This window comes from Netta rufina (genome assembly GCF_964035555.1).
Source record: "Netta rufina genome assembly, chromosome: 3".
NCBI classification, from domain to species: domain Eukaryota; kingdom Metazoa; phylum Chordata; class Aves; order Anseriformes; family Anatidae; genus Netta; species Netta rufina.
In genome coordinates, this window is record NC_140125.1 from 23,778,318 (window position 1) to 23,804,611 (window position 26,294).

Consider the following 26,294-nt stretch of genomic DNA (forward strand, 5'->3'; position numbering starts at 1 on the left):
CTTGAACTTAGTCTCCCCTTCCTCTAACTCAGACCAGCAAAGAGCATTCCTAACCTCTCTGTCAGCTACTGATGCGACTCAGGTGTACCCACACATGGAGAACAGCTGAAAAAGGTTGAGCCCAAGCGCAAGGGAAGGGGGAAGGAGACCATCTCTGCTAGGGGATGTCCTTCCTCCTGGGGCATTCAGATTTCCAGATGGTAAAGGGTGCTCCCTCTATCGAGCCACTCCTCAGCCCCAGAACGGTCAGAGCCTGAGAGGTTTTGATGCCTGGGCAACGCTCGCCACCAAGGGCATCTCAGTGAAGGGACCAACATAGGAAAGAAAAAAAAAATCAATTCCAGTAGAAAAATAATTTAATAAAGGGATAAGTTTCAAGAAAATATCTGTATAGTAACAACATTTTAAGTAAAATGTCCACAAAAATATACATGTCTAATGTGATTATACATCAGTTTTCTGACAGGTCCTGTTTTAAACTTGGTTCAGTCCACATTGGTTTTCATCTAGGAAAAACCTTCACATCTACCAGGCTTCCTGGGATATATCAGTTTGCACAACAGAATCATACGAGAAACGTTTTCTAGCTCATTTTAGGCTCATACAAATAAACTTTGATTTGGAAACAGTCAAGATCAGGTTATACCATATCATCAGGAAAAAAAAAAAAAGCAAATAACAAACAAGGAAAGCAAAAGAAGTCAGCCACCTAAGGGGCACTGTCGGGAAAAAAGCACCAGCTCTACAATATGCACCACATGTAACACTGACATAGCTGGAAAAGGGGAGGGATGAAGGGAAAGATGGGCAAAAGAGAGGGAAACATCCCAGCGTGGCCAGGGATCATGGAACTGCAAAAGGAACAGCCGGTAGAGAGGCCAGGGAAAAAACATGGAGGAGACCAATATATTTCTATAAAATAGTTTTGTAGCACAGAAGATAAGCTAATTGCAGGAAATGAAAAGGAATCAGTAAAAAATGTTTATTTCTTATTTTTCTAAATGACTATTCAGCTGTAGGTCTGTCCCCAAAAGCCCTCCCCAGTTGTGCCAATTCAGCTGAACAGCTCCAAGCTTGATGTACTTCCAGGAGAGAGAAACATGGCTACAGAAAGCAAGGGATGCAAGAGTACAACAAAAAATAAAGAAAGAAATAAAGAAAACATTCTACCAGCGGAGGACAGGAATAAAACACTGAAAAGGAGATGTCAAACAAAAGATACCAGCAACGTACACTGAAAAAAAAACAAACAACACACCATCCCACAAAAAGCAAATGGAAAATCACTAAAGAAATAAAAGGACACGCATTTTCCAAAGGATTTTTTTGTTTTTATAATCAATTATTTTTACATAGACAACTGAAACACACCAATATTTTGTGCGAAAAATATTTTTAAATAAACTTTGCTTGTTCTCAATTTTTGTACATTCTGATATACATATGTAACAAGGTTTATGGCACTGTAACCAGGATCAAAATCATATAAAGGAACAAAATAATTGCTTTCATTTATCCCTTCTGAACCAAGCCGGCTGCCATTTCACTATTAGACCTTAAAATTATTATCTAATTATTAGTGAGCAGCCAACTCTAATTGGATTGAACACTCAAAACAAACCCCAAATTATTATTGCACAAGAAGCCAGTGAAGGCATATGGCATAGAATGATCAAAGTCCCTTACTGTTAAAACCTTACACCCCAAAATAGAAAAATAGAACTGGAACATGAAACACGCCAAAAAAACTTTTTTTTTTTTCTTTAGTTTGAGTCAGGAGTGTGAAAAGTGCCTTGCAGACTTTTTAAGCTGCTCTCATCTCCTTTGCATCAGTGAGCATTTTGCTAGGTTATCTTTAGCAAAGCCTTTGCAGAATGAAGGCCCTCATGTTTCAGGGAGTTTTTTCTGCTTTGTTTTGGCCATTTGCATTTCATCTTCAACTTAGGTTTCTTCAGTCTATGAACCTGCACAGACTACTTAGCCATAAACTCTATGAGTAGCTGGAGAGCAGGAGGAAGAAAAAACAAAACAAAAAAGCCCAATATTTCTTCTTCTCGTTTTGATTTTTGAAGTATTCCTTTTGCTCCAAAGTCTCCCTGCTCTGCCAGTGCCTGGGAAGGAAACCACAACCACATCCCAAACATGGCCAAGTTCTTGGATCTCTTTTAAAAACCTTTACTCACAAAAAAAAGGTTTTTATTCACAAAAAGTCTGCCACAACCCACCCCCCCCCGGAAGCTAAAAAGAAAAACCCACCCATCACTGCCCTAAATCAGGTGAAGAATACGCTAACCCCTTCGTTGACTTCACCATCACACAACAGTTTCTACGCCGATCAGCTTTGGTGTGAGGATTCGTGGTGTGACGCCGTTGTTTAGATCTTCCTCAAACTCCAGTAACTGCCCCATAAAGTTAAGGTTGGGGGAAATGATTGGTCGCTTGCCTTTTACAAATTTATAGGCATCTGTCATGGTCATGCGTGTGTGCTTCATCAAGTATGCGATAACTATGGTGGCAGATCGGGACACACCGGCCTGGCAGTGAATGAGGAGACCTTTTCCACACTGATGGGCTTCCTCTGCAAATGAGAAAAACAGAAAAAATAAAGTTTCTGCCATTTCGTAAATTAGAAAAGCTCAGTGCAATTAGGAGTAACTTGATGTTAAAGCCCCTCTATCTGTTTAGAGGCACAGCAGCATCTCCTCCCCTTCCATCTCCAGTCTATGGGTTTCACAGTTCCTTCAGGTGAAGCACGCAGACCAGCCTAACAGTGAAGATCTCCACATTTGCAGATCTCTCTGTTAGAGATGAACTGCCAGCAAATATTTATGCAGGCGGTCAAGGTCCACAAAAAGGCAGCCTGAGCTCCGTCCCCACCTCTCTCACAACACCACTGTGTTATTCAGTATCTCAGCTTCTCTGCCTTGATAAGCAATATGCCTTTCCAGAAGTAGGTATTTTCACATTCAGTACATAACAAAGAATATATGCACTTTGTTGTCCTAATCTCTGAGGCTCTTGAAATTAACTTCATCTGGGCAATCTGCACATTTCAGTTTCACTTCCTGCAGCTTTAATCTTCACTAAACTTGTGTTTGTTTTGTTGGCTTTTTTTTAAATTTATTTATATACATATATGCCAATGACCTACTGTTTAAACATTTACAAACATTCTCAAATGCAATTTAAAAGTTTACCCTGAGGGAGGGAAAGCTTTGACTAGTTACTTCCCCAGCTGGCTAAATTTACTATGGAAAAAAAAACTCAATGGAGAAACACTTGTTTATTAAAAACAAAGATAGCCCCTTGAGCTATAATTATTAAAAAGGGAAGCAAAATGGGTTTTAAAATACTTTCTAAACCTTTTCAGAGCAAGGCTACTTTCTCTGCTCTTGGTTAGATCATGAAACAATAAAAAAAAAAAACATAGCGTGTGGTGTAGGAGCTCTAACCCTGCAGTTCACGGGGATGCTGGATACAGAAATCTTCCCCTCACCCCCAGAAGGCTTCAGTGGAGTTTTGCAGTTACTTTATGAAACCTTAGCCTACTGCATCATCCTGTCTTCTTGAATTCAAAGTTTTAGGTTTTACTGGATTTCCTGACCCAGTTTTTGTTCCCTAAGGAAAAAAAAAGTGATACTTCCTCTCCCTTGTCCTCAGAGAGGGCTCTAGCCCTTCACTTCTCCCCAAAAGGTGCCTTCTTCCCCTTCCTATGAACATAGTGATCAGTAGGCCTGACAGTGCTGCTGGTAGAGCTGGGGTTGGGTTAGGAGCCATTGGAAAATAATGACTTTAAACAGAGATCTTTTGGTTGTCTGCATGGCAGAGGTCAATCAAAATGGCTGCTGTTGGAAGCTCCTTGTGGGAAGACTTGAGAATTAACACTGTATATCATCAGAGCTGCAGCATAAGCAGTGTTTCACCTAGTCACCTTCACTGAAACATCTTACCTGCAGGCTGTATCAGCACAACGACCCCCTGCTAAGCAAAACACAGCCAGACCCAGCAGCACCCAAGAGCTGCCTGCTTCAGAGCAGTGAGTCCTAGCACCACTGAGGCAGATGGGCTCAGAAGAATATGCTGAGCTTGGACTCCCCACCCCAGGACCCAGCCCTATGACCAGTACCTGATCCTTGCTGAGCACCAGAGCACCCCATGGAGCCAGCACAAGCAGTCTCAAGTTTCAGAGGAGCTGTGCACCTATGCTCTCACTCAGCAGCCATAAACAGTGGCTATTTTTGAGAGCAGGGACAGAGGAAGACAGCTCTGAGTCCACTTTTAAAAGTCCATGGGGTCAGCTAAGGACCTAAGCTGTGATATAACACAGAAGCATGTTTTCATCATCTTGTCTTTCATTATCAAGCCTGAACTATTGGTAACAAGATTAGCCCAGCCTCAGCAAGAGGGAGAAAAATTGCATGCCTGTGGTTCTGCACCACATCCAGGCTGTTTCAGAAAACCTCTAAGGACATGTACTTGGGCTTGACAAGCACCAATGGACATCCACCGTGCTGCAAAAGGTTGTGAACTCTGTACATGCACTGTGGAAGCTGTGCCCACAAATACATAGAGGAGGGCAAGAAAAGGTCCTCAAAAGCTTTCAGTATTACCCCATGTCCTCACTGACCAGGCCCCCTGCATGTGGATGAAGGGTGCATTGTGTGGACCATAGCAAGGTTCAGAGCAATGTGGGTAACTTCATTTCTCTAGCCACCTCCCCAGTTTCAGATGGAACTGCATCTCTACTGTGAACTCTCTCACAGCCTACAGGGTTTGAAGCTAATTAATACTAGTTGTCACCACTATCCACTCACCCACACATACACTCCAAAGTTACAAATCTAATGGTAAAATAAGTGGAGTGTGAAGGTTTGTCAGTTTTCTCATAAAACTGAGCTGGGGAAGACTCTGTTGTCATTAAAAATAATGAATATAAAAATTTGGATGGAAGCCACTGTGAAGGTTAGGAAATGCAAAGGAATCACGAAGAGGGGATGACAAAAAAAAAATCTCAGCTGGGGGAAGCAGGGCTTCAGAAGTACTAAATTTGGAGATCCGGCATCACTATCAATGGATAAAGTTGTACCCCTAGGCTACTTAGTCAGATGTGCCAGAGATGAGAATCAGCAGAAACACAAGGTGCTCAGCATTTCTGACAATCTAAACAGAAGTAAATATGACCTTGCACAGCCTTCATGGAAGTTAGAACCTGGAATTAATATTATGCTTTACTAACAGGTAAGCAGAGAAGACGGTAAAAACAGGAATCGTTTCAGCCAAGGATAATTACCAATGAACTCAAAAGCCTCTTCAAAATACTGCCTGAGATTCTGCTTGTTGCTGTCAGTGGCCGGGAGCCGCTTGTAGTTGAACATGCCTTTCTCATAGTGGTACAGGGGCAGGTGAGTGGTCACATTGATCACATAGCCTATGTTCATCCTCTGCATTTTCTCCAAGTCCTGAGCATCGTGCTCATTTCCAAGGAAGAGGAAGGGCAGGATGGGGGTGAGCTCAGCGTTCTCGATGTCCGGTGTGGTGGGGATGGACTGAGGTAGCGTGGGGGGCACCGCGGACGCACCGCTGCCTCCTCCCCCCTCTGGGCACTCTTGCAGCTGGAGGGAGTTATCACAGAGGTTTTCGTGGTTCTGCCTGAAGCCGCTGAGTCCTCCTGGGGAGAAAGGCCAAGCAGATATTTTGGTTAGAGACCACAGGTAAAGCGCCGCTTCGGCCCCACCTTCCTTTCGAGCATGCCCCAAGGACCACCAGGACTGGTGTCAGCCCTGAACACGGCTCTGTGCAACATCAGGGCGCCGGGACCGCCTCACCTGCGAGCCTGTGGCAGGAGGTGAAAGAAAAACAAAGGCTTTTTTTTCCCCTCAAGAAGGAAAGCATCAAAACCACGAGCAAGCCAGCTCCAAGCACACTGGAACAGGGCAGCAAGTCGGCCTTTTATTGAGACCTGTTCGTATGGGCAGGGAGTTTGCTTGCCAGAGGGCAGGCCTGCAGGGCACCCCCAGCCCCAGGAGAACAGTGCCTGGCCCGACAGGAGGATCACCACCCCTCGTAATGTAACAGCAACCAGGGCTCTCGCTTAACATGTGGCAAACAGCTCTCCTTTTTCTGCCCCAGTTGTCTGAAAATATCCAGCAAGAGCTATTTTTAGGATATTAATATGGATTGGGAAACAGGTCCGAGGGGGAAGGGAGAAGTCACTTTTTTGGCTCACGTTCCCCCCCCGGCTCTACCGCAAGTCACACCACTGGTTTTTTTCAAGCAGCATTTTCCCTTTTCCCCCCACTCCAGGCTCCAGGCGGGTGTCTCCCCAGCCCCGGGAAGAAAAGCAGAGCTCCTTTCCACACCTCGGCCGGCGGTTACATCAGCTGCGGGCTCCCCACCTGCCCAGTTTCCATAGCGCTTACACAAAGCGCGGGCTGACATCAGCTGGCATGACATCAGCCCTCCCAGCGCAAACAATGCCAGGAGCACCACTCGGCGTCGGGCCTTCGGTTCCTGGGAGCCGATGAGGTAATGCGAGCAGGTGGTGAGGCTCGGCTCGGCTCCGCCACCCTGGGGAGGCAGGGGCAGAGAGGGAGGAACGCCGCCGTGCCCCCCGCCGGCCCGCACAGGCGCGGGTTCCTCTTCCACCCCGGGACGCTTTGGAGTCACGCAGCCTGCCGAGGCGGGCCAAGTGTTCAGACTCAATTGCACTTTTGTCAAAGGAAAGCCAAAAAGGGGAAAAAAAAAAAAAAAAAAATCAGGAGGGGGGAGAAATACACTTGAGTTACTAGAAAGAGCTCCATCAGCCAAAGTAAACGCTGAATGTCACCATCCCGCCTTTTTTTTTTTTTCCCCTCCTCCAAAAAGGTTATTTGTCTTTTCGGTGCTCTTTCACGATGACTTAGCAAAAGAAAGATTTTAAAGCCATGCTGTCACACTGGCTTTGGATCAGAAACAGCCAAGAACTTCAATACCCAAGTGTTGAGTGCTGCAGCTCCTAAAGTCCCAGTGCCAGCCCACAGGGTGCAACCCACACAGGCCCCATCTCGGCACCCCACACGGCACATGATGGGTACAAGTGCCCCAGACCAGGTCTTTGGGAAGGCTGAAGACCAATTAAAGCCCACACGCACTATCTGAATGAGTTTACAGGATGAAGCACAAACAGAGCTGCCTTGAAAGATCCAAAGCTGTTGTAACAGGGGCATAAGGACAGAAGAAAGGGCAAGGATAAAAATCTGAGCTCAACTGCCAACCATACCACTTGGCGTCGATAAGGTCTGAAAAAATCCTTTCAGGCTGCTCAAGAAAACAAGCAAGACCATGGTCCATGGTCCCCATGCTGAAGATGTCCGACATCTCACCCAACCCAACTGCTACAGCCCGGGCTAAACACTGAACCCTGAGCCACCTTCTGGTTGTCCCAGCCCCTCTCCAACTCTTACTTTGCTTTTGCATTGGTAAGCAATCCCTTCCACTTAAATGCTTCTGTTTAAACGACACCCAGGGCATGCTAGGGTTCCCAAGGAAACCTTCAAAGAATAAGCAGCTTCAGTCACCCCAGGGTCAGTGCTGATCTTCCACAGCCTTCTGGGAAGAAGCGCCCATAGGTGGAGATAAGATCCCATTACTTCATCACTTGGGTGCAGACACACTTATGGTGTGGCAGGCATCATCTTTCACCAGCCACCTCGCAGATACAGCAGGGATGGACAATCTGTAGGCAGCGAGGAAAGAGCTCACTATATCTTTCCTCTGCCGCCTCCATCTGCCCCACCGGTCAGAAGACACCACCACTTCTGTTACCCATTCTTCCTCAGTGCCTGGTGTGAGCTTGGGCCCAGTGGATGAAAACCTCTTGTCTTCTCCTCCCTGTCACGTTTTGCAGAACTCCTCTGCTGTCACCACAGTCAGCAGAGAGCAGGAGGGGCAGGGCAATCCTCACCGCTCCAGCAGGAGTGTCAGGCCAAAGGCTGGAAAGTGATTCCAAGCACATCGTATAGAAGACACCCAAACAAGTGCAGTAGCCAAGCACACAACTGCTCCATCCACCATTTCTTTCTTGGTGTCTGCTAGTGAAGAGGAAACCTTATGTCAGCACACATCCACCCCCCCTTGTTTTTCTCCCTCATGGCTATGGAGTTACAAAGTTAGAGTAGCATATACATATATAATGTTTAGAGTAGCATGTATAAGCAACTCTTGGAGCATACAGCCCTGAAACAGTGTGTTACTGGGGATAGGATCCATCTCAGACATGAGCAAGGAATCAATGGACAGCAACACTGGGGCCCAGAAAGGATGCAGCAAGATGCTGTTGGAATAAAGCTTAACTCTAAACACAACAGTAGGAGCTCTGCTTAGGTCTGTGCTGAAATCAGCCTCTCAGGCCTCAAAACAAGATCTAGATGCCTCAGCAGCACTGCTCCTTAACTCGACTTCCCGCACACTTAGCATGCACCATCCTCACTCCTAGTCAATTTACATGGCACTAGCATAATTTAAATGGAGCTTGTGCATGCATAATACTCTAGTTTGCCATGTTTGAAAGACTACCTCCAATAAAGAAACAAACAAACAAAACAAGCCCAAGAGAAGCTCATTATGACCACTCAGAAAGAGTCAAAGAAGGATGGACTTTGGACACGATGGTAAACACAGCACGCAGAAGACATCATTTAAAGTCTTTGTGCAGTAGGGGAGAGTGAGTGAAGATGCTCAAGCGTTCCCAAACCTGGGGCAAGAAGGAGATGTTAGTGAGGGCGGTGGCAGGGAACACGGGTGAGGGGTACAACCTGGTAGGAGCCTCTCACCAGTACAAAAGCAAGCTGCGTTTAGAAGCAGCTTTTCAGCCTTCATCATATACAGAGAGCCTCAGCAGACAGGCAATATATGAACTGGAAAGGACCATCAGCATGTATAGCAGTACAGTCTGAGCTCCAGCCACGAAGCCTATGCTCAACTGTGTAGCCACTTTCAACAAGACATTCGGATGTTCAGGTGCAACCCACTGACAAAACAAAAACGCTAGTAGCTAGACTAGCTATCAGTGTCCATTTCTACAGAGTGCTGTACTTGTAACTTGTCTTTGTTATCTTTAAACATACCACGTAGCTGTAATAATCAGGTAAAAAGCCTGAACCACACAGCCAATTTGATACTGCCCATAAACAGATGCGGAGAACATCCCAAGTGTTTTTATGCATGCTCTTCTCCAAAACAGCTGCTGGGCAGGTTTTGGGAGCCTGAACCTACCCAAATCCAAATGAAGTGACAGGCACACAAGGATGCCCAGTGCACCTAGAAACCCATGGTATTTCTATCAAAAGGGAAAAGGATAACAGAAGTAGGATGCCCACAGCAGACAGGCTGACCTGCTATCTAGTGAAACGCATCAGAAGCCAGTGCTCTTGCTCACTGCTGTTGTGAAGAGCCAGAGAGGTTTGCAGTTATCACTACAGAAGCCGCATGAAATATTCCACCACCCTGCCTTGCCAGAACAGTTAGTAAGTGACAACAGACTAGGGATTGTCTGAGACGTCAAAACTTTTAGGAAGTTTTAAGTCAGCACTGTGTACACTCCAGCTATTCATACTTGTTTGTTCAAGTTCTTTTTTTTTTTTTTTTTTTTTTGCAGCCATCTGCCCATAAACATCTTGCTTGATGCTTCTCAAACGCCCCACTGCGCAGCGCCTGGGCAGCAGCTGCACGCACATTTCCCAGCTCCACAGTCACCCAGGAGCCCGGGGCTCACACCAGTGCTCTGAAGCCAGGTTAGCAGCTGGACGGGAGCCAGGGCAGCTCTGAGCAAATTAAAGAGAGACAAGCAGCATGATGCTCGCATAAAAGTCACGCCAAACACGGTGTCTGTCATTTGCTATCGGGAAAGGGTGCATTTGATGCAAAACAGGCACAAAAACGTATGGCAGAAACAAAGCAACCGGTTTTTACAAGCAACCGTGACCTTGCAATAGGAACGGACATCTTTACACAGAGCAAAACCAACAACGCTTATCTGCACGCATTTTGTGTGAGTGATTTTTAAGGGAAGACAGAACTAAAAGAAATTCAAGCAGTTCAGTAACACCTGCCCCCCTCCCACGCCTTCCGTGACACTTCTTCATCAGCGTGAGCATATATATGCTAGGATGTGGGCTTATGATGTGTTCTTATAGATATACAATATGCTTCCTACCTGGAAACAGGCTCTTACCCCACAGTAAAGAGAGTAAGTTACATTGCTCCCTCTCCCCCCAGGGGAGGGAGAGCTGAAGCAGAGGCAAGTACCATGAAGTAACCTGACCACAGGGTAACACCTGCACTTACCTTTACATCACCTCATGTGCACGGCTGGGCTTTGTTTTGAGAGCAGCAGGTACTGGGTGTTCCTGTTACAACTACAAACAGGAACGTGTTTTTATACATGACAGACTGCAGATGTGGGATCCACATTTAGATAGAACATGTGATCCCCACAGACAAACAGGCCTTTTGTACAGCTTTGAAAGCTCTTCAGATGGATTTTTGGATCCACACGTCCTCAATTACAATACCACAAAGCCAACTCAAAAAAAAATAAAAAAATACCACCCACCAAACTAAAGCACACATGCAACAAAAGCAGAAGTCTCACAGGGTTGTGACAAAGATATATTTGGGCTGCAACCTCCACCCCTCCCAAAGTGCCAGGCTCTCACAGGTAGGGCCACTGGAGAATATGGTGATACGTAGCTTGTAGTGAGTGACTGAGAGCTTCAATAGCTGAGGAACGAATCCCAAGTTTTAGCACATCCACTCAGCAGGTTTTCTGCCAGTACCTACACACTACATCGAGCCCCTACAGCTCAACCGCGATTGTGTTTAACATTAAAAGGTTACAGCTTTAAGCAGTTAGCGTGTAGGGCACAAGCTAACACCAAGATAGGAGATACTCAGGGAACTGGTGCGTATCCGTTTAAGATCACACTTCGAATTTGTGCAAGTACAGCCTGTTCCTTTAAACCTGTGACCTCATTTATTTACATTACTGCAGAAAAGCACTGCCAGAAGCAACAGCTGATGACAGTCTCATGTATTTTTCCACTAAGACAACAATTAAACTGCTTCTGTGTTATTAATGAACAGATGACTTTGTGTCAAGTCGACTCAAAGCGCAGGACGCCTCAAGGTTAAACAAACGTGGCTCCAGCATGTAAAAATAGAGGTGTGCTGCAGGCAGGGTGCTGCCCAGCCGGGCAGGAGGGTGCAGACCTGGGGCCACCCCGGCACCCTGCTGCTCCTGTACCATGGGCAGGATGTACCTGGCACCCGCTGATTAGTATGAACTAATCTGGGTCATGCTGTTATGCATCTTCTCTCCATGCTCGGCTACGCTTTTAGCAGCGAATCCATCACAGCTACTTGCCTCCTTCCCCCCCAGGGCAAAAGAACAGCTTTACAGGCTGAAGAAGGGTTCTGCCAGCAGTGGCCAAACCCACTCTCAGGATGTGGACAGCCACCCAGATCACGGCTCCTTACCACCAGCCAACGCCATGCCTAGGAGGTTGATGGCCATGCTCAAAGGGCCTTGTATCTGAGCTGTAACCTGACGAGGGGTGCACCGAGCGTACATCTTCCTTCTGCTATTTCTGTGTTGTCTGACACAGGTAAAATCCCTCGCTCTCCACATTTCTTCTGTTACTCTCTCAACCCCTCTCCACTTTTTGCCTCAAGCAGGGGTAGGCCTACGCGGTACCAAAAGCAATACTAGGGCCTGTAGGCACTGGCAGCATGCCTAGAGAGCACAAGAGCAAAAACGATGTTGTAGTGGAAGATCTAGCCATCACCACAACATGGGTACTGAAAGGATGGACATCCAGACTCCTCACGCACCACTAGACAGCCATTTTCCCAGCAGAGCTCCACAGTAGGTTACAGAGAACTGCGTTTCCCAAATCTTTCAGAGCAACGGCGCTAACTCAAGCATGTCACTGCAGGAGTGTTTCTCCTGTCTGAGACAGACGTCCTCCTCACTGCAGCTGTTGGTGAGCATTGCTCAGGATTCACCCTTACTGCTGTAGAAAGCTCAGGAGTTGCACCACGGCTGAAAATATTGTATTTGGCCCACATAGCAGGAAGCAGAGATGAGAAGGACAACTCCTATCTCTCTCAAACAGAGTGGGGACCTATCGAACCACATTCGTCTAGATGACATTAGAAGTAGCTCCTTTGACTTCAAGGAAATTTTGTTGCCTTTTTTTTTTTTTTTTTATAAAAACATTGGATGGAGATTAAACTGAGGTTGAGCCCACAATGCAGGGGGATATGCATCCTTCAGTGGTACAAGGAGAACACAGTGATGCCAAGGCTGTTTTACACATTACTATTTCTCCTGTTGAAGAATAGAAGAAAATAAATAAATAAATCAATAACTGCAGCCACGTTCAGCCCTTTGGAGCAGAAACCTCATTCACCACCTTTTCACAATTTAAGTATCTTCATTGGCTTCAAGAATCTACATTGATTTTAGAGAATTGGGGGGCAGGGGAATGCAAAGGCATGAATAACTACAGGTTTTTTTCTACTCTGCAGCTGCTAACGTGAGACACGTCTCACTTGCCAATCCTACAAGTGTGTTTCTTGCCTGTCCACAGGAGGTTCAAACAACCCGTTGCAGGGTTTCTTTCCCTGTCACCCACACAGCATTTGGCATCAGCCTTGCCACAAAAGATAAAGCTTTAGACAAACAAACAAAAAAGTAAAAGTAAACATAGTTCACAAAGAACAGCTTCCACCTTGATACACTCAATCTAATCTAGTCTCCCTCTAATCAAGCTGCCAACAGCACTTCAAAAAGGGGAAAAAAAAACTCCCAAAAAAGCAAACCCATGCATTCCAGAGAAGTTGCAAGGTCAGTTTTTTTCCATTTGTGAACTACCATGGGAGGCTGGTTTGTAGACAAGCTCTGGCCTACAGGAGTTACAAGCACATCCTTGACACAATTGCTTTGAGGTCCCTTTAAAAGTCAAGCGTGCAACACCAGATATAAACCGATAAGTTCCACCCCCAGCTTTGAGGCATACGCGCATGCATTTGCATGTTATTTCTAATTTCAACTCACTACATCTCACGCCCCTTGCTACAGCACATCCTCTCCTACTGGCCTCTTGCAGCCCCTAATCTTATCTACTGTTATCTAGTACTTCAACACCAGGAACAGAGCGGGCTGCTGCCCTGAAGGACACAGCCCAGTGGGGCAGGAGAGAGGTCACTGAAGGCAGTTTCCTTTGCAAAGGGACACTGCCTCTGCTCAGCTCCTCTTATTTCCTCCTGTCATGCTTCCACCCTCGTTCAAATGCATTTTCTCCCATAATGTCTCCCACACCTGAACATGAGTTGCTTCTTCCCACCACTAGCTTCTACCCCTTTGCTTTTCCTCTTCAGAGGAGCACTAGATCATCCATTAGCTGTAATTAGAAACAAGCAATTTTTATTAATTTTCTTTTTAACCTGCTGCTGTGGAATGTTTGTTAGTATTTTTGCTTGAAAGTTGTGTGTTGTTTTTTTTTGTTGTTGTTTTTGTCAAACTTGGTTTTGCCTCAAACTCTAAACCTGGGACACAGGCCACTTATGCAAGTTACATACCTCCCTTCCCCAACTCACTCAACAGCTCTTCCAAAAGCATTAATGGTATCTTCTGGACAACTTGCCAGCCCCTCCAGAAGTCACTGTAAACACTTCTGGACCACGTCTGAATTCAGGACAGTGGTTCCAGCTTTGTAACTAGAATCCCCTATATGCTGGGATATATAGTCTGTCCATGTGGGAGAAACAAAAGCATTCACAGGAGAGAGAAAGAGAGGAGAAGAAAAGAGAGGAGGGAAGAAAAACACACCACGTGACAGCATCCTTCAAACTTATTCTCAGAAAGCAGTCAGGAAGATGAAAGAGGAAAAGATATTCTTGATTTCAGTATAAAGAACATGTGTATATATATATATATATATATATACACACACACATATATATATATCTATGTATATATATGTGTATATATATATATATATATATATATATATATATATATATATATATATGTATGTATATATATAAATAAATAAAAGAGCACAGCTTGGAACAAGAAAGTCAGTCCCCCAACCCAAACACACTACTGTGACAATTTTGCAGTGACAGATGAGGATTGGACTTACCCTCCCTGGAGGGCAAGCGTTTATAGCAGAAACTCAAAATTAGACACGTTACAACTTCTCATAGCAAAAGTATGCTCTCCCATGGGGATTTAAGCTAACATGAGGTCCAATTAAATAATCACTGGAAATGTCAGCATAAACCCTGAAGGAATACATACTTCTACTGTGAAATGCTCCCACTGGAAATCATATTAACAAAAAGGTCATCAAGAAATGCTAAAGCTATGTATGAAAGGGAAGTGAGGGGGGAGGGAACAGAAACTATTTTAATGTCATAAAGATACCACAAATTGTTTTATATTGACAAAGAGCTATAAGTCTGTTTTCACAGACAGGCAGAACAGAACAGACCTTCCCAAAATATCAGTGCTCAATCTGTATTATTATTAAACTTATTTTAAATTTCAACATAATATTAAATAAATATTATATTTTCACATTAAATTGCCTCCCATGATTGCCTATCAGCATATGCATCCCTAAAGCAACCTGCCCACCCTCACTGCTTGACCCACAGCCAGCCAGCAGCGGCTGTGCCCATGCTCTGGGGTGTGCAAGGACCGAGGCAGCTCAGAGGGCCCCGGCTCAGCACATCTGAAGAGAGAGAAGAGACCAGGCACTGTTTCAGACATCTGCATGTGTAGGAGGGGACAGTTATATTTAATTAGTACATATTAGAGAACACTGACATTTCCATGGGTCAGCCATCTATTTGTTCACTTTACCCTTTTAAGGGCAACCTCTTCTCTTCAGGACAGCTTCACTCCAAGCAGGCTGATTTGTTTCTCCCGAGAATGAACACAGGCTCTTTTCCAGTCCAAACCACTGTTCCTCTGCATCAGAAACACCAGCAGTACATTGCATTAATGTGAAAGAAAAACAGAGCGCTGCTGTAACACACCAATGTTTGTGAATGCCATTCATTCCTGCTGGATTTAAATCCTCTTAAAAATGAAGAGTTTCTGTTCTTTTGACTAGAAATAATAATATCTGGCTCTCATTTGACACTTTCCAACAAACTATTTTGAAGCACATGAAGAAAATCCAGAAGTAAAGGGCACTGCCTTGAGATATTCTAGTGCCATACTGTCCTAAAATAAAAGCATCAAACCACCAGAACGAGCAAAGTGCCGGCCAGCTCCCATGCCGTCACATAGACAGCATGGCCAGCCCAACCAGAAATTGAATCCCGGCATGCTACAGGACTGTTTGTTGATGTAGGCTCAGGACCACTGAGCTGTACATCTCGCACGCCTTTCCCACCTCATGACATCAAGCCAGTTGCTGAACACTAAGCAACTCACACCTTCCTGGTCTTCAGGAGACTCAAACTGGGTCACAGCACTGGGTCACGCGGTGGCTGACAACCCTCATGGCTGAGGAAGCATAACTAGAACCTACACTCCAGGATCAAAGGAAGAAGAGTTACAGAATCCAAAACTCAGCAGCAATCAAACAAGGAAATCTCTTCATCTAGATCAAAACCAAACTGAGTCTCCTTGTCTTCACAGACAAATAAAGAAAACTTCCCAGAAAGCACAGGCACTGTGTTTTTCTTTGATAGAGATGTAATACTACCTTACAGGGCTAACAGGAAAATACCTATGAAGATTAATCTCAAGCTAAACAATCATATTAAGTGTTTTTATTTATACCTACAATATGCCAGCAAGTTCTATTGTGTAAATTAAGAATAACTTAATTTCAATCAAGTGAACAGACAGGACTCCTATTATCTTAGCAAAGAAAACAGCCAAGACAAATTAGAGTCCATCATTGACACAACACAGGTCACCTGCCTTAACAATAGCTTTTGCTTTAAAATATTATTGGTCACTTCCTCACTTAAGGCTTAATATCACACTTCAGTGACATAAACTAGTGAGAAACAATTCAACTAACGTGACAGAAATTTGCAAGTTATCCTTTATTTTCCAAATTCCTTAAAGCCATTGTAAAAATAAATAAATATAAATATAAATATAAATATATATATATATATAGGGAGAGAGAGAGAGAGAGAGAGAGAGAGAGAGAGAGAGAGAGAGAGAGAGAAATTCATTTGTAGATGAGGAGTAGCATTTGTTGTTCTTTCTTCTACATTTAACTTGAAATGTTTCTTCTCTGTTATGGTGAATGGAGTGTGAATTAAACTCGGGCATGTTACAGATATTTTTTAAAGCTAGATTGTAGCAGAAAAAGTTGGAACCAACACCTTCCCCTAATCTTATTTTATTTATTCCCCTCTGTCCCTCACCCAATTTCTTCCTTTGAAGCCTTTATCCCGGCCAGAAGGCCCTCCCAGCTCCAGAAGTGCTTCTGTGTCCCCCCAGCACCAGGTGCTGACAGATTTACAGTCCCCCAGGGCGCTCCAGCCCCAGGCCCCCAGCTGGGACAGCCCTGTGCACACACTTGAGCCTCCTGGAGCCCGGCCAAGGATGCTGCGGGGACATAGGCCCAGCAGTGCTCCGGGCAGCAGCAAGGGGAGGCTTATTCCTCTGGGACACATAGGACTGGTTGGCACCTGCACCTACAGGGCTGGTCCTTGCAGACTGGCTGGTTCAGGTCTCACTGCACCGACTACAACAGGAGCTGTGATGTGCTCTTAGAGGCACCACCATACCAGGAGAGCACAGGCCTGTGCTCCTCTGGGATCCAAGCCACTCACAGGAGAGCTTTTTTGAGAAAGGACATAACCTGCTCACAAAGCAGAGAGAGAAAAATGAAACTTGAGTTTTCAGATGAACAAAAGCCACCCACAGACAAGTCAGAGCCTACAGCATATTACTTCAGCAGAGATGCAGCGTTAAGGGATGAGGGTGTCTGTAAGCCCCTCTCCCACTTCATGGGCCAGGAAGATCCATGGCTGAACCTGGGTCAATGACACTTAGCACAGATCACAGTCAGAGATGAGATCAGTGTTACAAATGGTGCAAAGAGGGAAAAAAAAAAAAAAAGGAAAGAAAAAAGACATTGAAGTGACTTGTCCAAGGCCTCACAGCAAGCCTATTGTGTGCGCTTAGTCAGAGCTCCCCAGCCCTGAAACTGCTCTGCTATCTAGGCACAGTTATCCCTCCAGCCAGATTACCCCTTTCCTGCACCACACAGGGAAGAAACTACTCCCATCTTCCTCTCCCATTCAACCCTTAAAATGCTGCTGTACAGGTCCAGAGCCAGGTGTGCAACCACCTGCCTGAGGGACTTTCACTCCTTGGGTACCAACAGCTTTCAGAGCTGATGCACAAAAACCATCTCCAGAGGGCTGAGATGCTTCCAAGGCATGAGTTTGCCTTTATCACAGATACCGGCTGAGGCAAAGAGTTTCCTGTACTGAACAGTCACAAGGCATTAAAAATCCCCACAGATTCATTGCTGAAGCTCATGGGGCATAAGAGTATCAATCGGCCACACAGCAGAGACCATGATTGCCTTGGGATGTTGAAGCTGCAGAAATAACCCCAATGAAACATTTTGAAAGTAGGCTCAGTGCCCCTACATGTGTGCTTTTCATAGTAGCTCCCATTCTGCCTCCACATAGTACTGCTACACTGACAGGCACAGCCATGACTGTGGCTAGTTTCCACCCCAGCCAAATCCCAGAGGCACTGGTGCACGAAGAGCTCTACCATTATAAACTCTGTCAAGAAATTTATTGGATCAAGGCCACAGCTCACAGGCAAGAGGCAACCACTTGAAAGACCTGCCAGATGAAGCTGAAGCAAGAAAATGCAATACTCAAGAGGGCACCTTTACTCACCTTCTTCTGAATAGGATTCTCTACCGGCTCAAAATTTCAGGGGAGGAACAAGCCATAAGATATCTGCGCTTCTTTCAGCCCTGACTGATCAAGCACCTCAGGTTTACTTCACAAAAAGTTTAACTTTCTCTACTTACTACAGTACATAAATGTTTTAAAAATAAAACATTGAAGACAGTTTCAGGTGAGTACCTAGAAACAAAGCTCCAGGCAAACAACCACAGTGATATTCAGGTCAACCTTGTGTTTTCTGCAGCCAGTGTTCCTCCAAGCCTACCAGAGACAACCCAGAAAGGCCAAGGCACCACGCATAATCTTATCTTTTGCACAAAGGGACAAACAAAGCATTAGGTCATCCTTTAAACAGATTAACAATGATCTGTTTCATTAAGCAGGAAGACTTCTATCACCCTGCAAGCTCACGGTGGATATTTCTTTCTTGATTGGTTGGTTGGTTGATAAATGTATAAGATTCAAGTGTTAAGACCGTGCGCACACTGCTCCCATTCATGGTATTTCTTCACTTAAGAATTCCTTCTGTAAATAAAAAAATTGTAACGTGGCTTTTCACCAAGTAAAGAGTCATAGCCTGAAGACAAGTGGCTGATCCCCCACTTCAAAGGTATTGAAAAGGCAAAGAAACTTTTGTGCTCCTAAGCATAGTTTTAAAGAAAAAATAAAATACATGAGTGGCCACTGCTTTAAAAGAAATAAAAGCATATACATATTCTAAAAAAGAAAAGTATCTGTGTTATTTAAAAACCAGACACTGCTCAAACCTCAAATTCAGTTATTATTCCAGCCCGTGCCTCTCAGAAAGGCTGTGGTCACTTTAAGAATGAAAGGCCATAAAACATCGGTAAGCACTTCTATAAAGGCACAAAGATCTTACTGGTAGAGCATCTCACCCATAACAGGGGAAGGACAGCACTTAAGGCTTTCAGCTAATTATAACCCAACTTATATAAACTAAGAGCATCACAGAGGATGTCTCCTCAGTTGAAACAGAGCTGGAGCCAAACTTTTCTTTACTAGCATTACAGGTATTTGGCTAATATAACAGTTTCCTTCTTGATTCTTAGTTTGGTTTCCAAGTGTATGAGAAACTGGACACATAAAAAGAGAAGTCTTCACGCTCGTCTCTTTCCAAAGCATGGACTTTGCTCCTTTTGCCTCCCAAAACATGGCAGGTACCAAGCAATCCAGCACTTCAAACTTTAAGATGCCATCATCTGGGAAGAAATGCTACACTTTCCATTACTGTTGAACTGGAAAATTTAGTGGTGCAATCTTCTGAAGAAGCCTTCCACTTCAGGTAAAGAAAAGATTTTGTTCTCAAAAAAACAAACAAACAAAAAAACACAAACAAACACATAACAAAACAAAAAAAAAACCACTATTACCCCATTTTATCTATAAGCAAAAGGTGTACATGCATACACCCCACTCATTTAAGTGTTGTGTCTGATAACTTAATTACCTTAAGGTGGAGGGGCAGGGGAGAGGAGGAGTGTATTTCAGGTCCAGCAATCAGCCTCTGAAAACTGAAGGTAAAATCCCTTACAGAGCCAGGAGAAGTGTCATCCCCGTACCATCCCCCCGCAGTGACTGATGAGGCCAAATTTCCTCCACAGCACAGAGGGAACACATTTTAAACACACTGGATGTTTCACATGTATTACTTAACACTTAAAAATACACATTTCCCGATTTCAACCATGACCTAATAATTATTCAGTGGAGATCTCCAGTGGAAATAAGTGCCAGGCACATATTTAATTGGACAGCTGGATTTTTTGACCGTTGTGTCAAGTTCTACTCTCAAATATACTTGTGCAGAGTAATTCAATTAGGGCTTAAAGTAACACAGGCACTGTTGAATTACATAATTAATAATAATAAATCATGTATTTGCAACAGATTATGACAGCAGGTATTCCAAAGGCAATGATCGTAGTATTTTGCAATGACATGGGAGAGTATAAAACAGGTACATGTTTATTCCTTTTATAGGTTTCTTGGCCCCTTTGTAGTTGTTTCAACTTCACTGATAGGTGACTTCAGCATTGGTGAGAGATCTGAAGTTATTCTTAGACTGTGGCAGCAAGCCTGAAGGGATTTTACTGGCAGGTTTTACACGCCTTGCTATTGAGACCCAGTCACTTAATTTATTTCCCTGTTAGATGAGCAATGGCAAGACTGAAAACCAGAGCACAAGTAAGCTCCTCAAACCAGGAACAAGAACAGAGAAGCAACTAATTGTTATCATCGCCCCTTGAAATGCTCCAGCTATCACTTTAAAGCACAAAGGGGGAAAAAATGGATTATTAGCAAATTTACATCTTACATCTTTGTTTCTGGATTCTGTCTTTCCCTGTGGTCAAACACAGGAGCTTGAGTACTGAGTACAAGACTTCAATGGGTTCACAGGGCTCCTGCAGCTGGGGCTCGAAAAGGCAGAGGAGGAAGGGTAAGATGAAACCAACAGCGCTAGACACTGACTAGGGAGACAAAAGCAACTTCTCTTGTTGAAAGCTGTTGAAACGTTTTGGCACAGATGCTTCAATTTTTCATTTTCAGTTCATTTGTAGATTTAATTTAACTTGAAAAGAGATGCTCAACTCCAAACCTAAACATTTCATTCTGTGTAAAATCATACTTCCCATTTGAATGCAAATGCATTTCCTACTTCCTATTTTTATGTCCCAGGAGCAAAATAAAGCATGCGAAAAGCCCAAAACTGCAGGCCATTTTCACTATGAGCTAACACACCCAAGGAAGGCAAATTCTTCCAGTAAGGCAGAAATACTTCGGTGTTCTCCTGTAATGGTCTCATCACAAGGTGTTGAGTTTGTGGGAAGGCAGGCAGGCACAAGGCCATCCAGGATAACCTGGGCTGCTGAGGTCTTCCTCCCCAAATTCAGCAACAGTTTTGCCATCAGCATCAAGCAGAATGGGGGCCAGGCTCACATCACTGTTTTTACCTCCTCTCCTTCCCAATACTAGGCAAAAAAGATGCATACACAAAGAGAAAGGCCTTTAGGTTTCAGTAGAAATGCAAAACCAGTCTAGCATGAATGACTGTGAGCACACAGGGGAAAAACACGACTGCTTTATATTTTATATAAGATATGAATAGTAGCTTCAGCCCCGATGGCTTCAGCTGCTAATGCCCATGTAACAACAGTGTTAAGAACATGGTATCTTTCTGAGGGAAAATAAGAAAAAAAAAAAAAGAGTTACACCACTATTTAAGTGACTAATATAGCTTCTGTACAAAGAAGTGATTAAGTCTTTGCTTCTGAAGAGCTGAATTGAAAATGATACCAATCTTCATTTGTGACAAGAAACACTCCCTATTAAAGGAAGTAGCAGAGAGACACAAAAGGAGGCACAGAGCTCTTAAAAACCCCGTAAAGCCCCAGTGCTCTCCTGTCAGTCAGTTTATATCGGTCTGCTACATTAAAAATAAATCAGACCACCTCTTTTTAACCGGAGCCTAATAAGGCACCCTATACATACATTTATCTATAGACCAGTCTGGCCTTTGGAAACGGCGCAGGAGTTTATCTGCGACTGAAAAAGACTGGGGCACCTAACCCTAAATACACCCGGGGCCACGCCGCTACCCGGCGAGCAGTAAGCCCGGGCTGAAACCCAACCCCGTGCTGCCGATCGGGTTCCCCCCACAACGTGACACCGCGCCACGAGCAGGGCGGCCGCGGGCCGCCAGGCCGCACCAAAGATGGAGAATGTGGCACCGGGTCAGCGGGACGTGGAGTTGGCCGGCGCGGCTAGCAACCGGTGTTTGCAAACACAACACGGGATCAGATGGGCCGCAATAAATTAGGACTGGACTGCAGCAAGAGAGAAAAACCACTTGAAGGGAAAAAAAAAATAAAATAGAAAGAGACAGGCAGAGAGCTACCCCCGGCCTCTTTTTGGTGTCTGCACCCACAGGCGTGCAGGCCCACCGGGTGTCAGCTCCTGGGTTACTAAAGCATGAGGGAAAAGTAAAAACTGAACAGATCAGTGAAACTGAATAATGAATGCTTCCAGTACCACTCCTTAGGCTCTCTTTCAGTTTCTGATCCCTTCTAAATGCTGCTTTACCATGAGCTGAGCACACTTTGAGCCCCACTTCAAAGACAGGGAGGGAGGTAAGGTGACAGCAGGAGCACTCTTGTTTTTGTATCTTCTCCCTTCTGCACTTCCCCAGGTGAGGTCTGCTCTAGCCCTGCCAATTACTACACCCAGAAAGCAAGGGATTTGGCTTCCTTTGTCTCCCAACACAGTTCCAGGTCTGCTGGCAGAAACAGCTCAAGGAGGGGATTTCTCCTAAGCAGGTCTTTGAAATAGATGCTTACATTTCTCAGTAGCTGAAGACCAAAAATGGCCCAAGTAATCCCATGAGCAACCAGTTAAACCCATCGTAGCACCCAGAAAGCAGTGGTCAGCCTGGGAAGGTGGGAGCAGGGGCTGCCCACGACCTGCCCACAGGGCCCATCAGCTCCATGGCCCCATTTCAGTAGGCGCCTCCTATGTCAGGGGCAGAAAAACTGCCAGTTTGTGGTGGCAGGAGCTGCAGTGTTTTTAGAGAAACATAGAGAAGTGGGGTGCTGAAGATGCCTGCCTTCTAAGGGCAGGAAGACTTCCAGACTACACAACACAAGCCATATGCCTGGCTGCAACAGAATGAGTACCATCAGAGAGAGGAGACCTCAGGGACGAGACCTCTGCGAAGCACCTCTTCTCTCTGTCACACAGATAAAGGGCACCGTCTGACCCGAGACACTCAAAAGCATACTGTGAACCTGCAGCAAGTGTTAGTCAACCCAGCATGACCCAACACTTGCTGTGAGTTAGAAGAAAGTTCAGTGCAATTTTAAGTTTCCACAAGATCTAGCCGAAGACGAGTACCTCACTGAACTCTTAGCTCCTAGAAGCGTATGAAACTAAAACAGAGAAAATGAGCTAAACCATTAGCCCAATCCATACTTCTGCCACACCATGCAGGGTAGTTTTTCCTGTAAAAGTTACTACTTTGAAGTGAATTAAATACATACAGTATGAGGTATTCAACAACTCCCACAGTTTCTCAGTACCATAGCCAATCTCTATCAACTATGCCTCCAAATGGCATAAATACCCAGGGGGCAAAGAGCTTTAATCTAGAGGACAGCATCATTATAAATAGGAGATAGGAGCTACAGAATAAAGGGAAGAAAGGAAAAGTGTCCTTGGATGCTGCCTTAATTGGTGGGACACATTCCCCCCCTTGAACATTAACGGATAGGCCAAAGAACTCATTAAAACACAAGCCTTTCAAGTAGGAAAAAAAAAAAAACATATGAAAGTGTGCATCCATACATACACATGAACACTAACTACCCTTTCAGACCCCTTTTTAGAGGAGTATCTCCCTCTGTCTGTTACTCTGACCCTTTACCACCAAAACAAGACTCGACTGCTCCTCAAGTTTTGTCAACTGGTCCATGATGCAATGCCCTAGACTAAGCAGCCTCCTTTGTCTTTCTTTTTCCCTTCTTTTGCTCTCCCCATTGCCCATCCCTAGCACCTAGGAGTTCAATTTTATATAGACTAAAATAAGTCTGCTAAGTAAAGGTCAATCTGGTGACTAAGAGAGAAGTATGCCCTCCTGGACTTCTGCCCCTCAGGCTATAAATATTTAGAGAAAACAGTTGGGGAAATTCTTTGTCTACACAGACAGACACCAGGAAGCATGTTTCCTTCTTCTCCCAGCTCCCACCCCCTCCACTACTCAAGGACAACAGTCAGAGAAAGGGGAGCATCTCCCCACTGCTGCGCTTCCAGCTCCATGATCTGGCCATGGAAGACATTTGCTTTGCCACTCGTGTGCCACTCGAGGCACACAGCGCTTCCTAGAGATAAACAGCCACAGTGAGTGTTCAACCCCCAGCAAAGAGTACAGCCAAATACATGCACAGCATGTGGGTCAAAGAGGGGGGTTACCTTTTAGGACTAGGGGTTCCTTGCCTTCTCGCTTGAGTGACTCCAGCACTATATGGAGTGGCTGGGAAGGCATTACTCTGCTTGGCTCATTGGTATTCTCATCATAAACTATGATTTCTTTGGAAAAGATCCTCTTGAAAGAGTCCTTGCCTTCCCGGCAGGAGATCAAGTCCAAGACGGTGATCTTGCCCTGCTGGAGCCTTCTCCGGCTGATCTTGTCAGCACAGTTAATGTGGACAGCCCCTTGAATGTGGCTTTTGTTATACTCCATGAACGGCCTGCAGTCAATGATGACAGGCCCTTGGTTCTGTTGGTGGCTCTTGCTGCATTTGGTCATCTTCTTCGCCAGATCGTTGGGGTAAATGATTTTGATGCTAGCTAGCTGCTTGGTGGTGCCCGAGACCGGGCTCCCCACTCCACCCAGGGGGCTCAAGTTGCCGGCGTTCTCATTGCTGTTGACCATTTGGTTGGTGGGGCAGGCTGTGGGGGCTCCGGCGCTGCTGGTGCTCGCTTGAGTTTGGGCCTGAGTGTCCTTGTCGTATGTTGCCACAGTGCAGCAACTGGCACTGCTGCATCCACAACTCAGGGAGCGTGCAGAGCCGTTGGATGAGGGCATATACGTGAGATTAGCAGTCTTTAGGGACACGACAGCTGCGCTGAGCAGACTGGAGTGGCTCTCGCTGGCAGAGGAGGCAGGTTCAAGATAGCTAGAGTCTAAACAAAGGTTGAGATCCTGAGGTCTCACTGGCCTCGAAAGTGCCACCACTACCCTGTCGTCTAAAGGAGACGGAGGCATGAGGAGGCTGAGGACTAGCGAATTAGGAAGAACTCAAGATCACCCTGCAAAAGAAAAAAAAAAAAAAGAAAAAAAAAAAAAGGAGGGGGAATAGGGAGAAGAAAAAGGTGATGAAAACAGATCATGAAATCACGTAAGCCTCCTGATACTACAAACCACTCCATCAATACCTATTACCCACAGGTTAACAGTCCCTTCCAACAGCTACCAGCCTGCAGTAGCTGTTGAAGAGCCCTTCCAGTCCCACAGCAAGTACTCCAGCTCCTTGCATGCGTGCGAGTGGAATGCCAAGTGCATGCAGCTCCCGTGGACTGTGCTGCTACACCCGGGGGGGGGGAGGCATTTGTATCCATACAGATGGTGCTGAGCTATTCTGAAACCCCAGGCATGCACCCGATGAAGAGGCACACTCTCGTTTCCTTGCAGTAAGCAAAGGAAACAACTCCGGGACCGACTCTGCTGCTGGGAGCAGCATACAGGAGCCGAACGTCTCAGTGGCGATACGCGACTCTTCCAGCAAGCAGGAATAAGATTAACTTTTCAGTAAATGATCAGGGACAAACTCAAATGCAAAGTTTAGAGAAAATAAAAAAAAAAAGGGAGGGGAAAGGGGGTTCTGGGGACCTTTACAGAATGTGGGTTCATGCCTGGCTCTCCCACCTGCCCGGAGGGGCTACGGCAGCCCCAGGCCCAGGCTTCCAGGGGGGACCCCAGTGCCCCGGGCTCGCAGCCCCTGCCGCACAGCACAGCATGTAAGCCCCGAAACCTCCCCAGTTCCATGAGAAACTGGAGAAGAGCAACAAGCCCAGCGCAACCTGAAGGGGCTGAAGGGCTGGGGAAGCCAGCCGGCCCCAGCACAGCTCCGCCAGGACCCCCGCTCCCCTCCAGCAGCACGCCGGGGGGCTCGCTCCCGAGCTGCGGGACGGAGCGCGGGCAGCTGCGGCACGGCTTCTCCCCCCCCAAAAAAAAACAATAATAATAATGGTAATAGTAATGATAATAATGATGATGATAACGATGATAATGATGATAATAAAAGGAAAGCAGCGAGCGCCTTCTCCTGATGCAGTTTAAAAAGAAAGAATAAAAGGTAAGGCAAAGAGATGAGCCCCCTTAAAAAAAAAAAAAAAAAAAAAAGGGGGGGGGGGGGAATAATAAAAAAATAAAAAATAAAAAAAGGGAAAAAGAAGCGGAGAAGCCAACTTTTACCCCGCGGCTGGGCAGCGCTGCCCTGCCCCGCAGCCCCGCTCCCGCTCCCGCGCCCTGCCCCGTGCCCGTACCGGCGCGTGGCGGCGCGCTCCGGTGCGTCCCGCGCCGAGGGGCCCCGCGCGGCCGCCGCTGTGCCTGGCGCTCGCTGCCCCGCGCCGCCGGCCGCGCGCCGGCCGCATCCTCCTGCTTACTTTCTCTTTTGCTACCGCGTACAAGTACGGCGCCGCGGGGGCGGGGCCCGCGGCCAGCGGCGGGGCCGGGGGCGGGGCCGGGGCGGTGATGTCACCGCCAGCCAATCGGGAGGGCGCCGCTGCCCCCCCCCTCTCCCCTCAGCGCGGCCCGCCGTGGGGCT

General features: G+C 45.8%; 1 protein-coding gene across 1 annotated transcript; it reads right to left on the reverse strand.

Annotated features, from left to right (window-relative positions):
• Positions 1 to 377: 377 nt before the first annotated feature.
• DUSP10 (dual specificity phosphatase 10) lies at positions 378 to 26,137 on the reverse strand. The gene is made up of 4 exons (XM_084283349.1): positions 26,014 to 26,137; positions 23,938 to 24,777; positions 5,291 to 5,668; positions 378 to 2,578 (listed from the first exon to the last, which is right to left on the reverse strand). The coding sequence occupies exons 2-4, from the start codon at positions 24,731 to 24,733 to the stop codon at positions 2,313 to 2,315; spliced, it is 1,440 nt and encodes a 479-aa protein (XP_084139475.1). The 5' UTR covers positions 24,734 to 24,777; positions 26,014 to 26,137; the 3' UTR covers positions 378 to 2,312.
• Between the last annotated feature and the right edge of the window lie 157 nt (positions 26,138 to 26,294).

Excerpts from the sequence above, each read along its gene's own strand:
- DUSP10 (XM_084283349.1), bottom strand. The coding sequence starts at position 24,733 with ATGCCTCCGTCTCCTTTAGACGACAGGGTAGTGGTGGCACTTTCGAGG. Across the intron at positions 5,669-23,937 it reads GGAACCCCTAGTCCTAAAAG|GAGGACTCAGCGGCTTCAGG; the intron begins GTAACCCCCCTC and ends CTTTCTCCCCAG. Across the intron at positions 2,579-5,290 it reads AGAGGCTTTTGAGTTCATTG|AGGAAGCCCATCAGTGTGGA; the intron begins GTAATTATCCTT and ends TCTCATTTGCAG.